The sequence below is a fragment of the Mesoplodon mirus genome, assembly GCF_964341445.2.
Source record: "Mesoplodon mirus genome assembly, chromosome: 5".
Lineage (NCBI taxonomy): Eukaryota > Metazoa > Chordata > Mammalia > Artiodactyla > Ziphiidae > Mesoplodon > Mesoplodon mirus.
The window spans coordinates 108,895,844-108,914,809 of NC_138980.1; the positions used below are offsets into that span (position 1 = coordinate 108,895,844).

The following is an 18,966-nucleotide window of genomic DNA, read 5'->3' on the forward strand; positions in this document are numbered from 1 at the left end:
CAATTTTAACACAGTGGAAGGTAGAGCAAACAAATGGAGAAAAAAATCCAGGGGAAAGATTAATATTTGAATAATGAAATGGTTAAAATTAATTTGAAAATATCCTTGAACTTTGACAAAGATATACAGTACAATACAATAGATATGGGTCCAAATCCCCTTGGATACTTGTATCTGGAAATCCCGAGAAGTAAAAGGAACATGCTAAGAAGGAAACTTTAGAGCAGCAGTGGACTGAGTGAGAGTCGAGAGAATCAAGTCCTTTCCCCATTTCACCCCTACCCAACCCAACCCCATTCCATTAGCAGTTCTGGTGCCTTCCTTCCTTCATTCATTAAAAAAGCATTTACTGAGTTCTCCTGTATGTCAGACACTATTCTGGATGCTAGGGATTTGGCAGTGATAAGGATAAACAAAATTCCTGTTGCATAGAGCTTAAATTTCAAAAGAGAATATAGATAATAAATAGACAAATTCTATGTGTGTGTGTATGTGTGTGTGTGTGTGTGTGTATGTATATAAAACATAGTGGTGTTAGGATAAAAATTAAGTAGGTGAAAGGGGTGAGAGAGTGCCTGGTAAGGGCACAGTAGTATATTTTAGATAAGGTGGTCAGGAAAGCCCTTGGACAAGCTTGCTGGGTTGTATTGTAACTTTTAGGGGCTCAGCCCAGTCTCTTCATACATAAAATGGGAGCATTGCTAGGTGATCACTAAACAGCTTCAAAATTCTGTGCTTTCTTTAAGAGACATATCTTTGGGTCACGTAATCTTTTGTATGTATAAGTTATGGTCTTCATTGTCCATTGATCTCAAAATGTAATAAGAATGTTCATTGATTTCCAAGCTTAATTCCATTTTACATTTAGGGAATTTAAACCGAGAGTTAAATGCCTTCCCAAAGGTTGCATAATGGTAAAAGAAAGATTAGAGCTCTTGATTTCTGCTGTTCTCAGTCTGAAAATTCTGCCCCAGTGTGCGATATAATAAGAAGTGGAATTGCAACGTCAGAGCAGTTCAAAGTAGATTTAAGATGTGTAAGCTATGATAGGCTAAAATATGTACAAATAAAGAATTGGATAGGGCTTCCCTGGTGGCGCAGTGGTTAAGAATCCGCCTGCCAGTGCAGGGGGCACGGGCTCAAGCCCTGGTCCAGGAAGATCCCACATGCTATGGAGCAACTAAGCCCGTGCACCACAACTACTGAGCCTGCGCTCTAGAGCCTGTGCTCCACAACAAGAGAAGCCACCGCAGTGAGAAGCCCGTGCACCACAATGAAGAGTAGCCCCCCCGCTCACCACAACTAGAGAAAGCCCGCACACAGCAACGAAGACCCAATACAGCCAAAAATAAATAAATAAAATAAATAATTTATTTTTAAAAAAAGAATTGGATAAGTATATCCCACTGCAATCATTTATGGCAGGCAAGTAAGCCATGTGATATGCTTTAAACCAGTAAAATACCAAACCCCCTCCAAGAAAATCTATAATTTTAATCAAAAGTTTGTTTCAGTCATTGAAATTCTGTTATTGCTGCTTATGAACATTAAAGTCAATCAAAACATCAGTAGCTTTGCAAGATCAATATTTTTAATATGTTTGCATTGCAGTACTGCAGATTTTTGGCTAATGGATCACACCTATATTGATTTCCATGGGAAATGTTAGTCTGATACTGAAATAATTTGAAAAAAAAACCACACAGGGATTATCGGTTTGGAATTTCGAAGGAGGCAGAAGTATAAAAATTGGTTATTGACCAAATTGCTTGGGGTGAGTGAACCTTGGGCACTTGCAATAAACTTGTAGCACTCAGTCATTACTGAATACTACCTTAGTCCCTTAAACTGAAAATCAATCAATAACCTATTATAACAATGCAAATTGTGGTGAAATAACATACTAGACATGTAAGAGTCACATTTTATCAAAACAGATATGCATAAGCATGTATATGAGCATATTGAAAATAGGTCTACTGAAACATAGTGACTGATTTTGACTTTGAAATTCCTCCTGAAGCTAGTTTGAGGAGCATTTTTAAAGGGAGAAACTGCTTCAGAATAACGGTAAAAAGAAGCATACAATTATTCTATGAACAATAATGAAAGTGCAAACACTACAACATGTCAAGTGACAGATTCCGTTATTTCGATTCAGAGCAAGATTACAGTTGTGACTGTTCTCAAAGCACTGTAATAATGCATGCAAACATTAGATTAGATATAAACACATTCCCCACAATATGAATCTAATGCACATTACATTTCTCTTGGTTTTTAGCCTTTCATTAGGAGAACCATATTTTCATCTAGAAAGTTTATTCTGTGTTTTCATTTGGTTACCATTATAAATTTATGAACTCTTTATCTCTCAAAGACAACCTAGCGTTTTGGAGAGAGAGAACATTTTTTTTTGATGCACAGTATAAGTTCAGACCAGTATAATAGTACTTAGAATAGTACTTAGTACCAGTTATACATATTTTTGTGTATTTCTATTTACCTAATTTTTAAAATTGTGTTATTTATATATTATAGAAACATTTATATGCTTTGAGAGGAACATGGAATTAAAAGATAGAACTAAAAATTAGTAATAACTGTTGAATTTTGTTGCCATCTCTATAAGCCTGGTCAGTGTTTTTCTTTGATAATAAATTGAGCTCTCTTTATAAATAGAAAACTGATCATGACGCCTTCTCCTGCATGAGATGGTAACACTCATCAAATAGCATTATTAGTCCATTTCAATTCAGCGTTAATCTTTAATCACTATTTTTGCCAAATTTCTTTCATCCTATTCTGACTTCTTTTTATCTTTTATCATTATTACTAGCATCACTCTCAAATTCAGTTGATAAAATCTTTTTTCTTCCTATTCTTTTTGAAATTTATACCTTAATGTGACTTTTCTCAAACATTGTGTCCCCCACCCCCATCAGATAAGCTGTTAGGATATTCCATGTTGATGGGTCCAGCCTTCAGAATGATTATGAGACATGAAGCTTCACTGTTATCTAATGTTGTGTACATACCTGAAAATAACCAAGTTGTACAGCAAAGATGTTTACATGTAAGCTACATAAATAGTCATACAGTTTTTGCTAAATCACTCAATGGCTTTCTGCTATAGATATTATTAGAAAAGTATCCATGGTCTTAAAAATGATAGGATTCTAATTCCGTTGCCTGCCATTTCCACATTTTCATATACAATTGCTCTTCCTGTTGTTTATGTCTTTCTAAGAATTCCAACCGGAATTTGTGTCACTTATCATTATCAGAGGATGCTATTTCTAAAACAGAATTTGTGCAATCCCCAGTTAGAATTTCCAGTTGTCTAACTAGTCAAGGAGCAGGGCATGATGAAAATGGGAAATCATCAGCTCTTAGAAGTCCAGCAGAGCAAATACTTAGTTCTGCAAGGCTCCACAGCTCATTCCCACACCCACATGCGCCTTTGTTCTGAGCTCATCTAGGTGTTTTATCTAGGTCAGTAGTGCAGTTTCTACTCAGGATGGTTATCGTCTGACAACTCTCTGGTAGCCTGGAAGAAGTAATGTAATCTGTGATTTGGTCCAGAGCATCCCTGGTGTTTTAACCGACTCTAAGCAAGAGCCAGACAGACTTCTATCTGTGAAGGTAGTATCTGAGAGCAGGGCTGAGTCTCTAGAGGACAGATTTTTTTTAATGAATTTATGGACCCAGGACATTGAACAAAATTTGCTGCACTCAATAGACAGCACTCAAAACAGATGATTCTCTATTTATTGAGAATGTCGGAAGTCAGGGGAGAGAGGATTCCAAAGAGCTGTTCCTAGTGCAGACTTTTTATATCAATGGGCTAGTGAATACCAGTGTCAGAAGTTCGTACCACACTCTGAGCAAGATGTTTTTATTTTAATTTTTAGACAAAACTGACTTTCTGCATTCTAAGTCATGCTGATAAAAACTCATTCTAGAATCAAACTATTCAGATAGTCCATACCAAGCCTTACCTATAAGCAGCTAGAACATACCTGAAGATCTTTATTCATTAACAAATTATTACACAGGCATGCTGCTCAGAATGTGTGTAAGATAGCAGTTAAGAGCACAGACTCTGCATGTACCACAATGTTCATTGCAGTTCTATTTACAGTAGCCAGGACATGAAAGCAACCTAGGTGTCCATTGACAGATGAATGGATGAAGAAGATGTGGCACATATATACAATGGAATATTACTCAGCCATAAAAAGAAACAAAACTGAGTTATTTGTAGCGAGGTGGGTGGACCTAGAGACTGTCATACCGAGTGAAGTAAGTCAGAAAGACAAAAACAAATACTGTATGCTAACACATATATATGGAATAAAAAAAAATGGTTCTGAAGAACCTAGGGGCAGGACAGGACTCAGACATAGAGAATGGACTTAAGGACACAGTGAGGGGGAAGGGTAAACTGGGATGAAGTGAGAGAGTGGCATGGACATAAATACACTACCAAATGTAAAATAGCTAGTGGGAAGCAGCCACATAACACAGGGAGATCAGCTTGGTGCTTTGTGTCCACCTAGAGGGGTGGGATAGGGAGGGTGGGAGGAAGATGCAAGAGGGAGGAGGTATGGGGATGTATGTATATGTATAGCTGATTCACTTTGTTTTCAAGCAGAAACTAACACATCATTGTAAAGCAATTATACTCCAATAAGGATTTAAAAAAAAAAAAAGAGCGCAGACTCTGAACCCATACTGCCTGAGTACTTACCCTGTCTCTGCCACTTTCTATCTCTGTGACCTTGGACAAGTTGCCTTATTTCTCAGTGCTTCATTCCTTCACTTATAAAACGATGATAATAATGGGGCTGACCTCATATGGTGTTGTGAGGATTACATACACGTTAAGTGTTTACTACTTGATTCTATATAAAATCTGATGTCTATGTTGTTGGGAGTAGAAATGAAAGACTTTAATCTCCAGTAGTTTTCTCTCTAAAATCACATCTCCTGTAATCTGGGAGAGATACTCCTATCCACTGCCCCCGTGGCACCCTGTACCACCCCTATCATAGTGTATATTACTATATGGTTATCTATTTATTGATACTTGTCTCTCCCACCTCCATTAAGCTGTAAGCTTTGTAAGGACAAAAACTGTGTCTATCTTTTTATCATTATTCTTTCAATGCCTTGCATATAGTTTGTATTCTGTAACTAATTACTAGATGAGTGTTAAATAGAACATGATTTTTCTGAGTATCCCAAATATTAGAGTATTCATCTATAGAGTTTTGCTTTGACTGTGTTAGTTTCCTGGTTTCATCAGAGACTGACATGCCATGAATGATTGATTGCAACTTCTTTGCACTGGCCTCTGCCTAGAATGTTCTATCCTTAGATATCCACAAGGGTCACCCCCTCATTTCCTTCAGGTATTTATTAAAACATCACCTTCTCAATAATTTCTATCCTGACTACCTTATTTAAAATTGCATCTCTGCCTCTTCTCTGTGCTGTTTTGTTTTTCTATAACATTAATGACAGTCCAAAACTCTATATATTAGGGTGATTTGTTATGTTTATAATTCGTTATTGGCCTCTCCTACCCGCACTGGAACGTGAGTTTTGTTAGTTTTGCTCAGATATATCTCCGGCATCTGGACGAGTGCTTGTCACAGAATAAGCAGGTGTTTTTAAAATATATGCTGAATTCATTAATAAATTCAGTGCCTTGGTGCTGCCATTTAGAAATAAGTGAAAGCAAAATTACTAGGCAAGGATAATCAACAAAGGAATAGAAACAAGAAACCTTGAGTTCCATCTTGAGATCAATTGTGTATAGTTTATGACTTTGTTAAATGTACATACTTCAGACCTCTCTGAGCCCTTTAACCCAGCCTCCGAATTCTGAAAATCATCCTTACTAAAATATTCCTCCCATGGTCACTCTGAGGGAAGTATTGCAAGTTATTTTATAAAATATTATATGTCTGAGATTATGCCGTTAAAGTAATATGGGATCCAAGTATTAGAGGCATTTTTTTTAATGGTTAAGCCCTAAAACAAACTGCTTCTTTAAATATGTGAATATGAACTTTCCGTAGAACATGAATGCAGAATCTCTGCAAGGTCTCAATTAAGAGAAATTAAAATATCTATATTAAAATATGTTTCATTCTACCCACTTAGTAGGGGTTTTATTTATAAAGAAAAATATTTTACATGTAATGGCATAAAATGTTACATTGTACCAATATTAACAGGGAAAATGTGCCATGCTGAAGTGGTAAGAAACAATGCGATCTATAAATTCCCTGCATTATTTTTGTTTAAAAACGTTTTTCATTAAGATTAAACTTTCACTTGGGTGGTTGTTTGAACTAATTATGGAGGCATCACACAAACATAAAATTGAGCAAGTAAATTACGTAGGAAATAGAAAGGAGTTGTATATGAGGCACTTATTAAAAATATAAAGGCTCCATGTCATACATGAGGTGACATTTTCATTCAGTTTGCTGTTTGTTGGATTATTTAGCTACTTAAATAATGATGTCATAAAATGATTTAAGTAAGCTTATGTTAATAAGAAGGAAAGTTTTAAACAAAAAATTTAAAGACTGTAAGTGCTTACTCAAAGGGTAAGCAAGACCAGTGTTATATACCAAACCAAGGTAACTCCCAAGTGTTCATAAAGGCGAGAGATATGCATAAAGTATCAAAACCCAAAGGGAAAAGCAAACAAATGAGAGAACCAGTAGTTATTAGGACAGATGAGATGGAGCTATCTCATAGCATAAGATTTGAAAAGAAAATAGGTATAAAGATGAATAAGAACTAAATAAATGTGAAAATAGAGAGATGGATTATCCTTTTTCTCAACATGACAGGAAGATCTAACCAAACTTGTCTTTTTAAATGAGAAAAAGTAATATGAGAACAGAGCTGTTTGTATGGCAGGCACTGTAGTATTTTTGATTCATATTTTCCCACCAAAAAAAATCTCTCTTTTCTCTCACCACTGCATTCCCCATATTAGTCTCTCTATGGCCACTGGTAAATTTAAATATTATCTACAATGAGTAACATATTAAAATAATAACATCCCCCCATGCAACAATAATTATTGAGCACTTACTACATGTGCAGAATATTCTGCTTTTCATAGAATAAAGGACAGTAGGAAGAAGATAAAATTTTATAAATTTAATAATTCAAGGAGAAAGAAATAAGGATCACAAGACAGAGACTGATACAAGTAATAGAAAAATTTGGAAGAAGGTGTAATTCTATCTAATTATAAGAGCCAACAAGACATTTGGGGATTGAGGAGGGAAGGTCTCTTAAGGCTGAACCCGGAAAGATGGGTAGGATTTGGAGATTCACAGAAGGGAAGAAGAATATTTCAGTGAGGATTGTCAACAGGAGCAAGGGCTAGAAAGTATAGAATATGTTACGTAAGCATTGACAATAGCAAGAGGGGAGTTTGGTAGATGCATCATGAGTGTGAATGGAGAGTAAGGAAAATAAAGTTATAAATTATTTGGCAATGAGATGACAGAGGATATTAAATGAGAGGCTGAGGGGGCGGGGTATATTTTTTTTCTTTAAGCCCATAGGAGCAAAGGTGTTTAAGTAAGGAAATGAGCTATCAGAGCTATACTTCAAAAAGATTGATCTAGCAGCTATTAGTAAAATATATTGAGAAGGAAAGTCTGAAGATAGGGAAAATGCAACCTAAAGGTCATTATTGTAGTCCCTGCAAAAGGTAATAAGGCCTAAATGCTGATGATGAGAGTGAAAATGAAGAGAGGGGATAGACTTCAAATACATACAGGAATAGAATCCATGTGACTTGGCCATGAGAGTCATCTTGAGTTTTTTCTTCAAACATGTCAGTCAGCTATTTAGTGAAATCACTGAAAGAATGGGACACAAGGAAGTTATCATGGAGGTTCAGGAAAGATTTCATGCATAGGAATGCCTACAAGTCAAGATATTGCAGTGATAGACCACGAACAGCTTTAAGACACTTGGTGTTTGAGAGGTAGATAAAGAAGAAGGCATGGAAACTGAGACTTGAAATTAAACTCCTTGCATTCAAACTTTATATATTTTTTAATTATTTCAGGATTCAGATAGTCTTGCCCTCTTCTAAGATTACCAAGCCTTTAGGATACTTTCATTTAGAAGCAAATGATTGATTTTGCAGAGCAAAGTTATCCCAGAGCTGTAGTACGGAGGAGTGCCATAGATTGAGAGATGGTTAAATGAGGATAATCTGATTTGATGGGGGATATATGGGGTAGATACCAGACTAGGTCTTGACAATTTCTTCTGATTGGTTACCACAGTGACTGTATTCCAACTATGTCCATTTAGTAATAAATGCTGCCAATTTCAACCCGTGCCTTACTACAAAATATCGTTCTGATATGTTTGCACTTTTTGACTCCATGTTCCATTTCAATTTGTCCTTCTTAGAAAGTTAAGCATAATTTAGTCCCTTTGTTGTTTCCACAATAGATCTGTGTCTTTTTCTACTCAAGAAGTTAGCACATTGAAGGAAAAATAGGTTTTGAATAGCCTCCTCAAGCAGTCATTATTTTTTATGATGATTTTGAAACTTAAGAGAAAAAAAAAATTAAGTCAAGAAAAAAGTAAGGCTGTTACATTGGTTTTGAGGAGGCACTGTTCTTTAATAGCCCAAACCACTTCCAAGTAATGCTGAAAAAGTCTTCAAAACATTATACAAAGCTCGGGGTTTATATCAGTTTTAGTGTTCTGGTGATCTACTTCTGTATAACAAACCATCTAAAAATGTAGTGGTCTAGGGGCTTCCCTGGTGGCGCAGTGGTTGAGAGTCCGCCTGCCGATGCAGGGGACGCAGGTTCGTGCCCCGGTCCGGGAGGATCCCACATGCCGCGGAGCAGCTGGGCCCATGAGCCATGGCCGCTGAGCCTGCACGTCCGGAGCCTGTGCTCCGCAATGGGAGAGGCCACAAGAGTGAGAGGCCTGCATACTGCAAAATAAATAAATAAATAAATGAAAAATTAAAAAATAAAAATAAAAATGTAGTGGTCTAAAACAACAACCTGTTATTATCTTTCACGGTCCCATGGGTTGACTGAGCTATCTGGGAGGTTCTTGCCTTGGATCTCTCATATGGTTTGAGTCAAATTCTCATTGGGGCCGGAGTCATCTGAAAGGTCACTGAGCTGGACACCCAGAGGAGCTCATTCACAGCTGGCAGTTGATGCTAGCTCTTGGCTGGGAATTCAGCTGGGGCTGTCTACTGGAGCACTACACATGACCTCTCCATGTATCTTGGGCTTCCTGTCGCATGTGCTGGGTTCCAAGAGGGAGCATTCAAAGAGCAAGTAAGTACTCCAAGGGTCCCAGACAGTAGCTGCAAAACTTATGACCTAGCCTCAAAAGTCAGGCAGCATCACTTCTACCATATTGTGTTCAAAAAGAAAGTTATGAGGGCAGCCCACATTCAGGGAGAGGAGGCTGTACAAGGGCATTAATACTGTGAAGCATGGTTGATGGTAGGGATGGACAAAGTGAAGGAGAGGAAGTACCTGTCTTGAGGAGCTAGCTCACGTACAGTTAAGCAATAAAGCAGGATTACCAGAGGGAAAATAGACCAGTATCCGGTAGGTATGGGTATTACTGAACCATATTTCTGCTGCTTGTGCAGTTGATGGTCCTCATTTACTCCGTTCCTTTTGGAGAGGTTACCAGTGTTTCATTCTAGCCTGATCTCAGATTCTACATCTGTTTTCCTAGTTCCATTTCTTTAAGCATCCTCAGATCCTTTATCGCTAGACCTAAACGTCTCCAAAGATGTCCAGACATGGTAACATATGAAACATTTCTCATAGTTTATTGCTTCTTCTTATCTCTTTGCCTCTGGTCCTTCTGCAAGACTGAGCACAGGCAAGGTACCATTTTATCTTCAAGGTTTATTCAGCTAGCATTAATTTAAGTACTGTTTGCTTGTCACAGGAGACACAAAGAAGCATAAGCCAGCTTAAGGGACCAAAAAACCAAAAGAAGAAAAATGCCTGTATTAGCTAGGTAAAGCTAAGCTGCCCTAACAAAAAGACCCCAGATAGATAGAGAATATAGAAGTTCATTTCTTTCACATCAAACAGTCCAAGGTGGGCATTCCAACCCCACACAGCCAGGTTCAGGGACCAGGTTCCTTCCATCCTATTTCTTGACCACCACCTAGGCAGTATTGTCATGTGCATGGTCACAGCTGGGTTGCAGATTCATCAGTATTCTAGACCTCAGGAAGAGGGGGATAAGAGCACGGAGGAGTCTTACCCACTTCCTTAAGGCATTGGCCAGAAGTGACACAAATAATGTCCACACTTGTTAACACTGGAAATGATGTAGTCAAATGGCCACACCTGGCAAAGGCTGGAAAATGTAATGTGCTGGGCATCCACGTGCTTTGTTTTAATTGTTTTAGCAAAGGTTTTCATGAACGGTTACCAGTCCCCACAACAGCATGTAAATAAATGATTACAAAGCAATGTGGTAAGTATTACACTAGGAAAACACGTGAAGGGCTATGAACGCACAGTGGGAAGTCACTGGCTTCACCGGAAGTAAAATTTGAACTGTTTCCAGAAGTAATGACTAGAGAGAAATAGGGCATTCTACACAGGAAAATAAGATCTTATGCCCAAGTACAGAATGCAGACTAGCTTCGAGGGTTTCAGGGAATGGAAAAATTTAGTATGGCTGAGTGCAAGTGCCCATGAGATGAGGAGTTATGGGAAATAAGGTCTATAATATAGAGAGGATTCTGCTAAGGAGTAGCTTGGACTTTATCCTCTAGGGATAGTGAGGATCCACCAGAATTTTATGAGTTTAGGACTAGCATGATCAGATTGGTGGTGGTGATGTGAGGATAGACTGGAGGAGAAGAGATTAAACGAGATGAGACCAGTAGAAGTATATTCAGGGAGGTCGTGATGAGAATTAAAGTGGTTATCATGGAGATGGGAGAGGAAGGAGTACATTGCTAGGCAACAGAGACTGCAACTTGCTGCTTAAACGAGAAAGAGAGATGAGTGCTTCCTACTTTTACAAGGTGGATGATCAGTGATGCCGTTAGCCAATACAAGCCCAAGAGGAGAAAAGTTTACTAGGGCAAGATTTTTCATTTGTTTTTGGACATAAAGAAATTTTTCTTATCTACCAGATATCTACATTTCTGACCCATTTTTGCTGCGCGTGAGGGTAAGGAGGAGAACAGAGGGTAAGTCTAAGGACTGACTTGACTCCAAACAAATACCTTTATTTTTTAATTATGTGAGCAAACATCTGGGAGAATGTTGTTATCTTAGCAATATGGGGAAGCAATTTGGCCTAGTCTAATCTGTGACAGTAAGACTTCTAATGATTCATCACCACTTTTACAAGGACAGAATAAAGCATGCAGCATTGTGGGTTTTGACACAATACTCATTCATGTTCAGCCACTCTGCACCTCCATATGCCAGGTTCTGTACTAAGTACTAAGGACACAACTCTAAAACAACAAACACAGTCCCTGCTCTCAAAAAGCTAAGGACTGAAAAGTGTAAGAGTTAGCCACTTCTGTTTGGTGAGGGTGGAATTATGTGTAAGGGTTAAGGGTAGGGGCGCAGAAAATAGTTTTGCAGATTCTAGGCAAAGACAAAGGCAAGAGAATACATTGTACATTTGAGGACTGAGAAAGTCCAGTATGGCCATAGAGTAAAGTATGAGGGTAGAGTTGTGAAAAGAAGTGAGACTGGAGAGTGAGCAGGAACTAGATTGTGGTGAGCCTTCTCAACCTTGTAAGAGAACTTGGAAAGAAGGCTTCTAAGAAAGGGAATGGGGCTTCCCTGTTGGCACAGTAGTTAAGAATCCACCTGCCAATGCAGGGGACATGGGTTCGAGCCCTGGTCCGGGAAGATACCACATGCCGCAGAGCAACTAAGTCCGTGCACCACAACTACTGAGCCTGCGCTCTAGAACCCGCGAGCCTCAGCTCCTGATCCCACATGCCACGACATCTGAAGCCCACACGCCTAGAGCCCGTGCTCCGCAACAAGAGAAGCCACCACAATGAGAAGCCCACACACCGCAATGAAGAGTAGCCCCTGCTCGCTGCAACTAGAGAAAGCTCGTGCAAAGCAACAAAGACCCAACACAGTCAAAAATAAATGAAATAAATAAATTTATTTTTTTTAAATAGACTTAAAAAAAAAAGAAAGAAAAGGAAAGAAAGGGAATGTAATTCTAGGGAATATCATTCCAGCTCTGATAAGGGGAATATATTGGAGGATGATGGGATGATGAGACTAATGCAAAACTAGTTGGATTACGATGACCGGGATGAGACAGTGGAGATGGAGAAAATATTTTGATGTGAGGAGAGTCAACAGGACCTGAATTGGTATTAGAATGGAAAGCATCAAGGTTGGCACCCAAATTTTTTTGGTTTGAGCAATTGTGTGGATGTTCTGTCATTAACAGAGAAACTGAAGTCAGGAAGAGAAGCACGTTTGTGGGGGAATGATGAGCTCAGTTTTGACATGCTGAGTTGGCAGCGCCTACAAGACTGCCAAGTAGAAATGAACTACGTTATTAGATATATTGACTGAAACTCAGGAGATGGAGATTTGCAAGTGATTGGACTGATGAAGTCACCCTCAGAGGGCATGTTCAGTGAGAAGCCCAGCAAATGGTGGCTGTGCAGCAAGGTCCTTGAGGAGCAGCAAAGAAGGAGACCTCCGAGAACTAAGGAAGAAATCAGAGGAAGGAATACCAGGGGAAGAGAAATGCTCTGAGTCAGAGGGCTGGTAGACAGTGTCGAATGCTATTAAAGGTCTAAAGGATCCTGAAAAAGCAAAAGTGTTATTAATTATTTTAATTGCTCTAATCTACAGAAACAATTAAATTTGGGTTTACTTGATAAGCAGGAAGGCTGAACATATTTTTAAATAATTATTAGCTATTTATATTTATCTTATAAATTACCAGATCTTTTTCTATTGAATCTTTATCATTTTCTTATTGATTTGTAGGAGTTCTTTATAAATGATGGCTAACAAACCTTATTATATGTGGTATATATTTTGCCTTTTATCTTTGCATTTGGCTTATGAGGTGGTTCTTTTTTTTCATACAGAAGTTTTTAATTTTTATGGAGCCAAAAATGTCAGTCATTTTTTCTGTAGTTTCTGGTCTTGTTTTCATGCCTTAAGTCCCACCCCATAATTATACACAAATTCTCTTTTATTTTCCTTTAGTACCTTTATGATTTTTTATTCTTTAAATCATAATATCTGGAGAGTTGTCTAAAATTACATAGTACAGTGGCTGAGCAGTGCTGAGGGCCCAGTTATGGCTGATGATGATTTGTTTGTAGGGGCAACAGTGTGTTACCCAGAGAAGCCAGTCAGCTGGGTTCATCCAACCTCAGGGTTTTCCAGGCAAGTGCACTTCATGGACAATGAGGCAAGGCAGTGTAGGAAAACATATTGAAATGTTGGGTCATGGACTCTAAGCAGTTAAGGAGGGAAGTGAAAACAGAAAAAGTCTAGTAGGGAAAAAGGAGAGTGAATGGACGAGGAGCCCTGTAAGATTGTTGGGGTTTTTTAAGGTTGGATAAGGGGATTACTTGAGTAAGATGGTTAGAAAGATAGGAGGTTGTAGTCAAATTGGAGGAATGTCTAAATTTATTATTGCAGAAGAGAAGAGTGCTGCGATGACCAGAGGTAAACATGAAGAATGGGTAGTTGAGTGGAGTGAAGGAGAAGGTCATCCAAGATCAAGGAATGGAGAGGCCCAGAGCATTGGCTAGATGATCCATGTGGATGTTTGAGTTTCCCAAGATTACAGGTGGACTTGGATGAAGAGAAGCATCCTTTGAACATCTGGGTCTTCTCTCACCAACACCTTTGGCAACCTTCATTTATCTTTAAGAGACTCATCCCAGTTGCTAAAGAATAAGTCAGAGTTTATTAGAAATCAGTAGCAAAGACAAAATCAGAACTGTCCACCCTTCTTGCTTCTGGTGAAGTATTCATGTTGGGGGCAGGGGGGCTTGTATGTGAAAGCAACTGATAGTGTATATAAAAAAAAACACTTAATTAGCTCAGTGCCTAACACATATTAGTAGTCAATTCACTATAACAATTATGTAAGGAGAGAGATGGTTTATATGTGTCTTTAAATTGGCGTTTGTTTAGTATTCCTTTCAATTCCTTTAGGGTTTCGAATTTCAGCAACCCTGGGTCCAGTATGTATGAAAATGACTGGGCAGCTTCAGCTTGAGCTTCTTTCTAGAATCCCCAGGAGGGTTGGAAATGCATCTGAGAAGCAATTAGAGCCCCATCTTTAAGCCCAGAGCAGGTAAAAATAGGCAAAGAAGAAAGTAGAAGAACATTTTTAGATTTTAGATAGAAGAATAAATACTGGTTAGTTTTCTTTCTTCTACCTTGACACATTTTCTCATTTGACTCTGAGCCACACCTCAAGAGGTCAGAAGTAAATCCTGGGTGTGTCCCAGGAATCTGCATTTTTTTCAGAATAAAAAGTTTAATGATAATTACCTTTTTTTTTCACACACACACACTGTATTTTATCTTTACAAGAGATAAATAAACTGATACCAAGCATTGTAAATAGATGACCACAACAAAAGCAACAATGATTGCAATTACCAAACATGAAACACACTCACACTGTGTCATAATATTGACATTCAGTCGGAATCTGCATTTTTAACAAGTACCCCTGCTTAGTCTGCAGTGTACACACAAATGTTTGAGAACCACTGGCTTCAGCTTTTAGGACCTGCAGTTCTTTTTTCAGTACACTTCTGGGAGATGGTGTGATGAAGGGGATCAGGGTTTATGAATATTTTATGAGTTTTTTAAAGTTTATTTTCAATCTGGAGAATACAGTGAAAACAAAATAATTGCACAAAGAATGTACACAGTAAAAAGAGGAATTTAAGATTAACTCTTGGGCTTCCCTGGTGGTGCAGTGGTTGAGAGTCCGCCTGCCAATGCAGGGGACATGGGTTCGTGCCCCGGTCCGGGAAGATCCCACATGCCGCGGAGCAGCTGGGCCCATGAGCCATGGCCGCTGAGCCTGCATGTCTGGAGCCTGTGCTCCGCAACAGGAGAGGCCACAACAGTGAGAGGCCTGCGTACCACAAAAAAAAAAAAAAAAAAAAAAAATGATTAAACTCTTGTCTCATTCTTCATCCCTTCTTTTCTTCGCCCAGTTAAAATAATTGTTCACCATTCATCTTGTCTTAATAAAAAGTAATTAAGCTCTTTGCTACTAAAGTTCACATTCATTTTTATAAATTAAAAATGAACTAATATAAACCTTAAATATAATAATGCTACTCTATAACCTGATAGCATCTTTCCATAGTGAAGCTCAAAACAAATTAGAAAATTTATCAGTACTATTTAATATAGAACATTTCTGATGAGAAATATTATGAATATAAGATTTAAAATGATTTGTTAGTGACAAAATAGGTATTTCAACACCATACAACCTGAGACTTACTTTTGTTGTCCACTCCCAATGAGGCAGTTCACAGAAATATAACTGTTTAGTACTATTTATTGATACATAATTTTTACTGCAGTTTTATTTATTTTTACTGCAGTTTTAAGTTAGAAACTATGGAAATAATGATTCTCACTATGACACTTCAATGTATAGCAACATTGCGAGAAATATAAGTGCTGCAATCCGGATTTGTTAAGATAATGTAGTTAAATACTATGAGAATTCTAACACTTACTCATTCTATAATCTGTGTTCATTTGTTTTCAAATTTTACCTATATGACTTGGTTGCTAAATAAGATTTGTGGGGTTTTTTAGTGGCAGTGATACAAACCTCTGTGCTAGGCACTATCAGACGTTCAAAAAGGAAATAGAACACCTATTCCCCAAGGACTGGAGAATGACTAGGACTTTGTAACTAGATCTCCAAACAGCAGGTTCAAGTAAGAATAATTCAGTGACACTAATTTTTAGAGTCTTCTTTTTAATTGCTATTTGTCTGAACCTTGCCTAGAAGTATACTGAGGGTAGTCAGACCCACTTATGTATGCAGATACAGCTGCACTTAATTGATTCATTTCTTCACTTAACAAATATTTACTGAGCATATGCTGCATGTTTGGAACAGGAGATAAGTGGCAAATGAGACTAATGAAGACGATAATGATGATGTTGATGCTGATAAGAGTGGCTAACGTATTGAGTGCTCCCCGTGCACAAGTATTTATGTGGATTAATCCTCACAATAACTGTATCAGGCAGATTTTATTACTGCTCCATTTTGCAGGTGAGGAAACAGGTTTGGAGTGGTGTCACTACAAATATGAATCCAAGGGCCAGATTTTTAACTAATAAACTAGCAAATATATTCCTTTTCCTCATGGAGCATATGTTCTAGCAATTCATTTATTTAACAAGTATTTATTTAGTGTCTATTATGTGCCAGGTACAGTCCTAGGCCCCAAGGTACAGTGGTGAAGAGAGCAACAGGGTCATTGGTGTCATGGCTCATACCTTCCAAATCCTCTAATGAGGGTTTAAAGAAAGGAAGAAAGTATATACATACTAACTAAAGTAACAGACATAACTAATTAATTACATTTATAAGAATTACCAAACTATTGAATATAACACAATGTATAAAAAAATAAATACTGTATATTCAGATATTCAGGAAAGGTGATGTTATTTTTATACTTTAAAAGGAGTTCATTTTCATCTGTGGCTAAAAAAATATATTTTACTTTTAAAAAACCTTGCTTTGCTTAATCAAAACATTCAAAAGCTGTTTCTTTCAGTTGCTAAAAGGGAAGAATTTTTATATCTAAAAATGAGAACTTTTCATGAGGTAGGAATTCACAAAGGCCTTGTGTCACTCGAAGTTAAATGTTATCCAAATTTCAGAAAAATTTACAATTGCAGTGCCGAATATTACTGGGCAACACTCATTTTTTGATGGGCAAGACCAAATCGATTGTGAAGAATGTTCAAAAAAAGTTACACCACATTCTAGAATTAGGAGACTGTTAAGTATTTTGCAGTCTCATCAAAGCAGTTTATTAATGACAATAGGTGACCTTTTAAAATATTTGTTACTGCATCACCCTCCTTATTTAAAATTTCTTCATTGCAATAGAAATCTCTTTTGGAACTAAAACTATTCTTTTATGGGTAATAAGCTGAAGCTATTCAAGAGGATTTAAAATAAGAAAACATTGGGGCTTCCCTGGTGGCGCAGTGGTTGAGAGTCCACCTGCCGATGCAGGGGACATGGGATCGTGCCCCAGTCTAGGAAGATCGCACATGCCGCGGAGCGGCTGGGCCCGTGAGCCATGGCCGCTGAGCCTGCGCGTCCGGAGCCTGTGCTCCGCAATGGGAGAGGCCACAGCAGTGAGAGGCCCGCGTACTGCAAAAAAAAAAAAAAAAAATTGTCCACATCAAAACAAGAAAACATAGGATAGTAGAGTTTCAATATTAAATAAATAGTTCAATTATACATTTAGGATATGTCAGCAATCAAAGTTGAAAACTCTTGCCTGAGCAGTCACCATTTGACATTTGGGGAAATTTTGTTAATGTATTGTAAACTACTATGTGTTTAGTTTGTAAGTGAACATTTAGGATCCTGGTTTACATTCTCTTTTCTCTGGTTTTTACTTTATCAGTAATAGCCTCACCATTCCCACCATTTAAAATGATACTAGGTACAAAAGAACGTACTAAATTCTGGCAGGCAAAGCGTCTGCCTGGCCTCAGTGAGCTTACACAGTGTAGCCAAAAGAGGTATAATATATACACATAAAAGAGAAATACAACTAAAAAGAGAAGATCATAACAGTTTTGTAGAATGTGGTTCAGGTAAGAGGGTCAGAAGTTGCACGTCATGTTCATTTATTGAGGCAACAGAGTTTGAACTGATTTTATCAGAGAAGTCATCAGTAATTTTGTGGAGGGGGGAAGCTATCTAGACAAAGAAAAGTAGTGGGATCCCAGACAGGAAAAGCTTGGTAAATTCAGTGACATTTTGGCTGGAGTCTTTTTAAGGAAATTGTGAGAAATTAAGTTGAAGAGAAATGTACAAGCAGCATCTAGAAGAGCTGAAGAATATGAACTTCAATTTATATGCCACAAAGAATGACTGAAAGTTTTTGAACAGGGAAATACAATGAAAGCAACATATTAGTAGGATTAACTAGCCAGTGCATGTGTAGGATGGGTTGATGGAGAAGACCAGTTAAGAGAATATTACAGTAGTTGGGGCTAGTGTTACTCAAACTATGCTCCTTAGAATACTAATCCTGAGATATAGAGATAGTAATAAAAGTTCCTTTTGGGGGGACTTTTTTTCTTAATTAAAAAAAGGAAACATTGCATATTAAATGTTCCTCTTGGAGTTACAATGAACATTTACACATTAAAGGCCTATACCAAAGAAACCCATAATTTCACAAACGTATTTGCACATAAAAGGCTTTGTTCATTGCATATCTATTCATAAACGTATCACTGTGTTCCACTGAAATCACTTCCAATATTTAGAAATTTTGGTCTTATCAATTACTTACTTATTAAGAAGTCCATCAAAGAAATGAATAGAAGGGAAAAATGAAATTCAAATTGTTTTAGAATAGGACTTAGACATCATGTAGTCTAATCTTACTGATCAGAAACTAAATGGCACCTTGGACTTAATGACTTTCTAGTCAAATTAAGCACTGCCTTTAATGAAAGTTGTTTGCCAGTCCTCTCTCCCTCACTAAACTATAAAATAAGATTAACCCATGTCTTATCATCTTTGTAATCTCTACATCTGGCTCATAGTAGGTAGTGGGAAAATATTTGTTGAATTGGAAAGTGATGAGAAAACTAGAGTTTATGACTTGTCCGTGGCCACACT

The 18,966-nt window shown here is 37.7% G+C and overlaps 1 protein-coding gene across 8 annotated transcripts in view; it reads left to right on the forward strand.

The window, feature by feature from the left end:
- Window positions 1-18,966, forward strand: part of ARB2A (ARB2 cotranscriptional regulator A) — a 455,970-nt gene that overhangs the window by 348,798 nt on the left and 88,206 nt on the right. The window contains exon 11 of one of the 8 annotated variants that reach the window (XM_082623474.1): window positions 11,207-11,263. The exons of the other annotated variants lie outside the window; for them this stretch is intronic. Within the exon in view, the coding sequence (XP_082479600.1) occupies window positions 11,207-11,263 (57 nt within the window). The remainder of the gene's footprint in view (window positions 1-11,206; window positions 11,264-18,966) is intronic. 8 annotated transcript variants of the gene reach the window in all.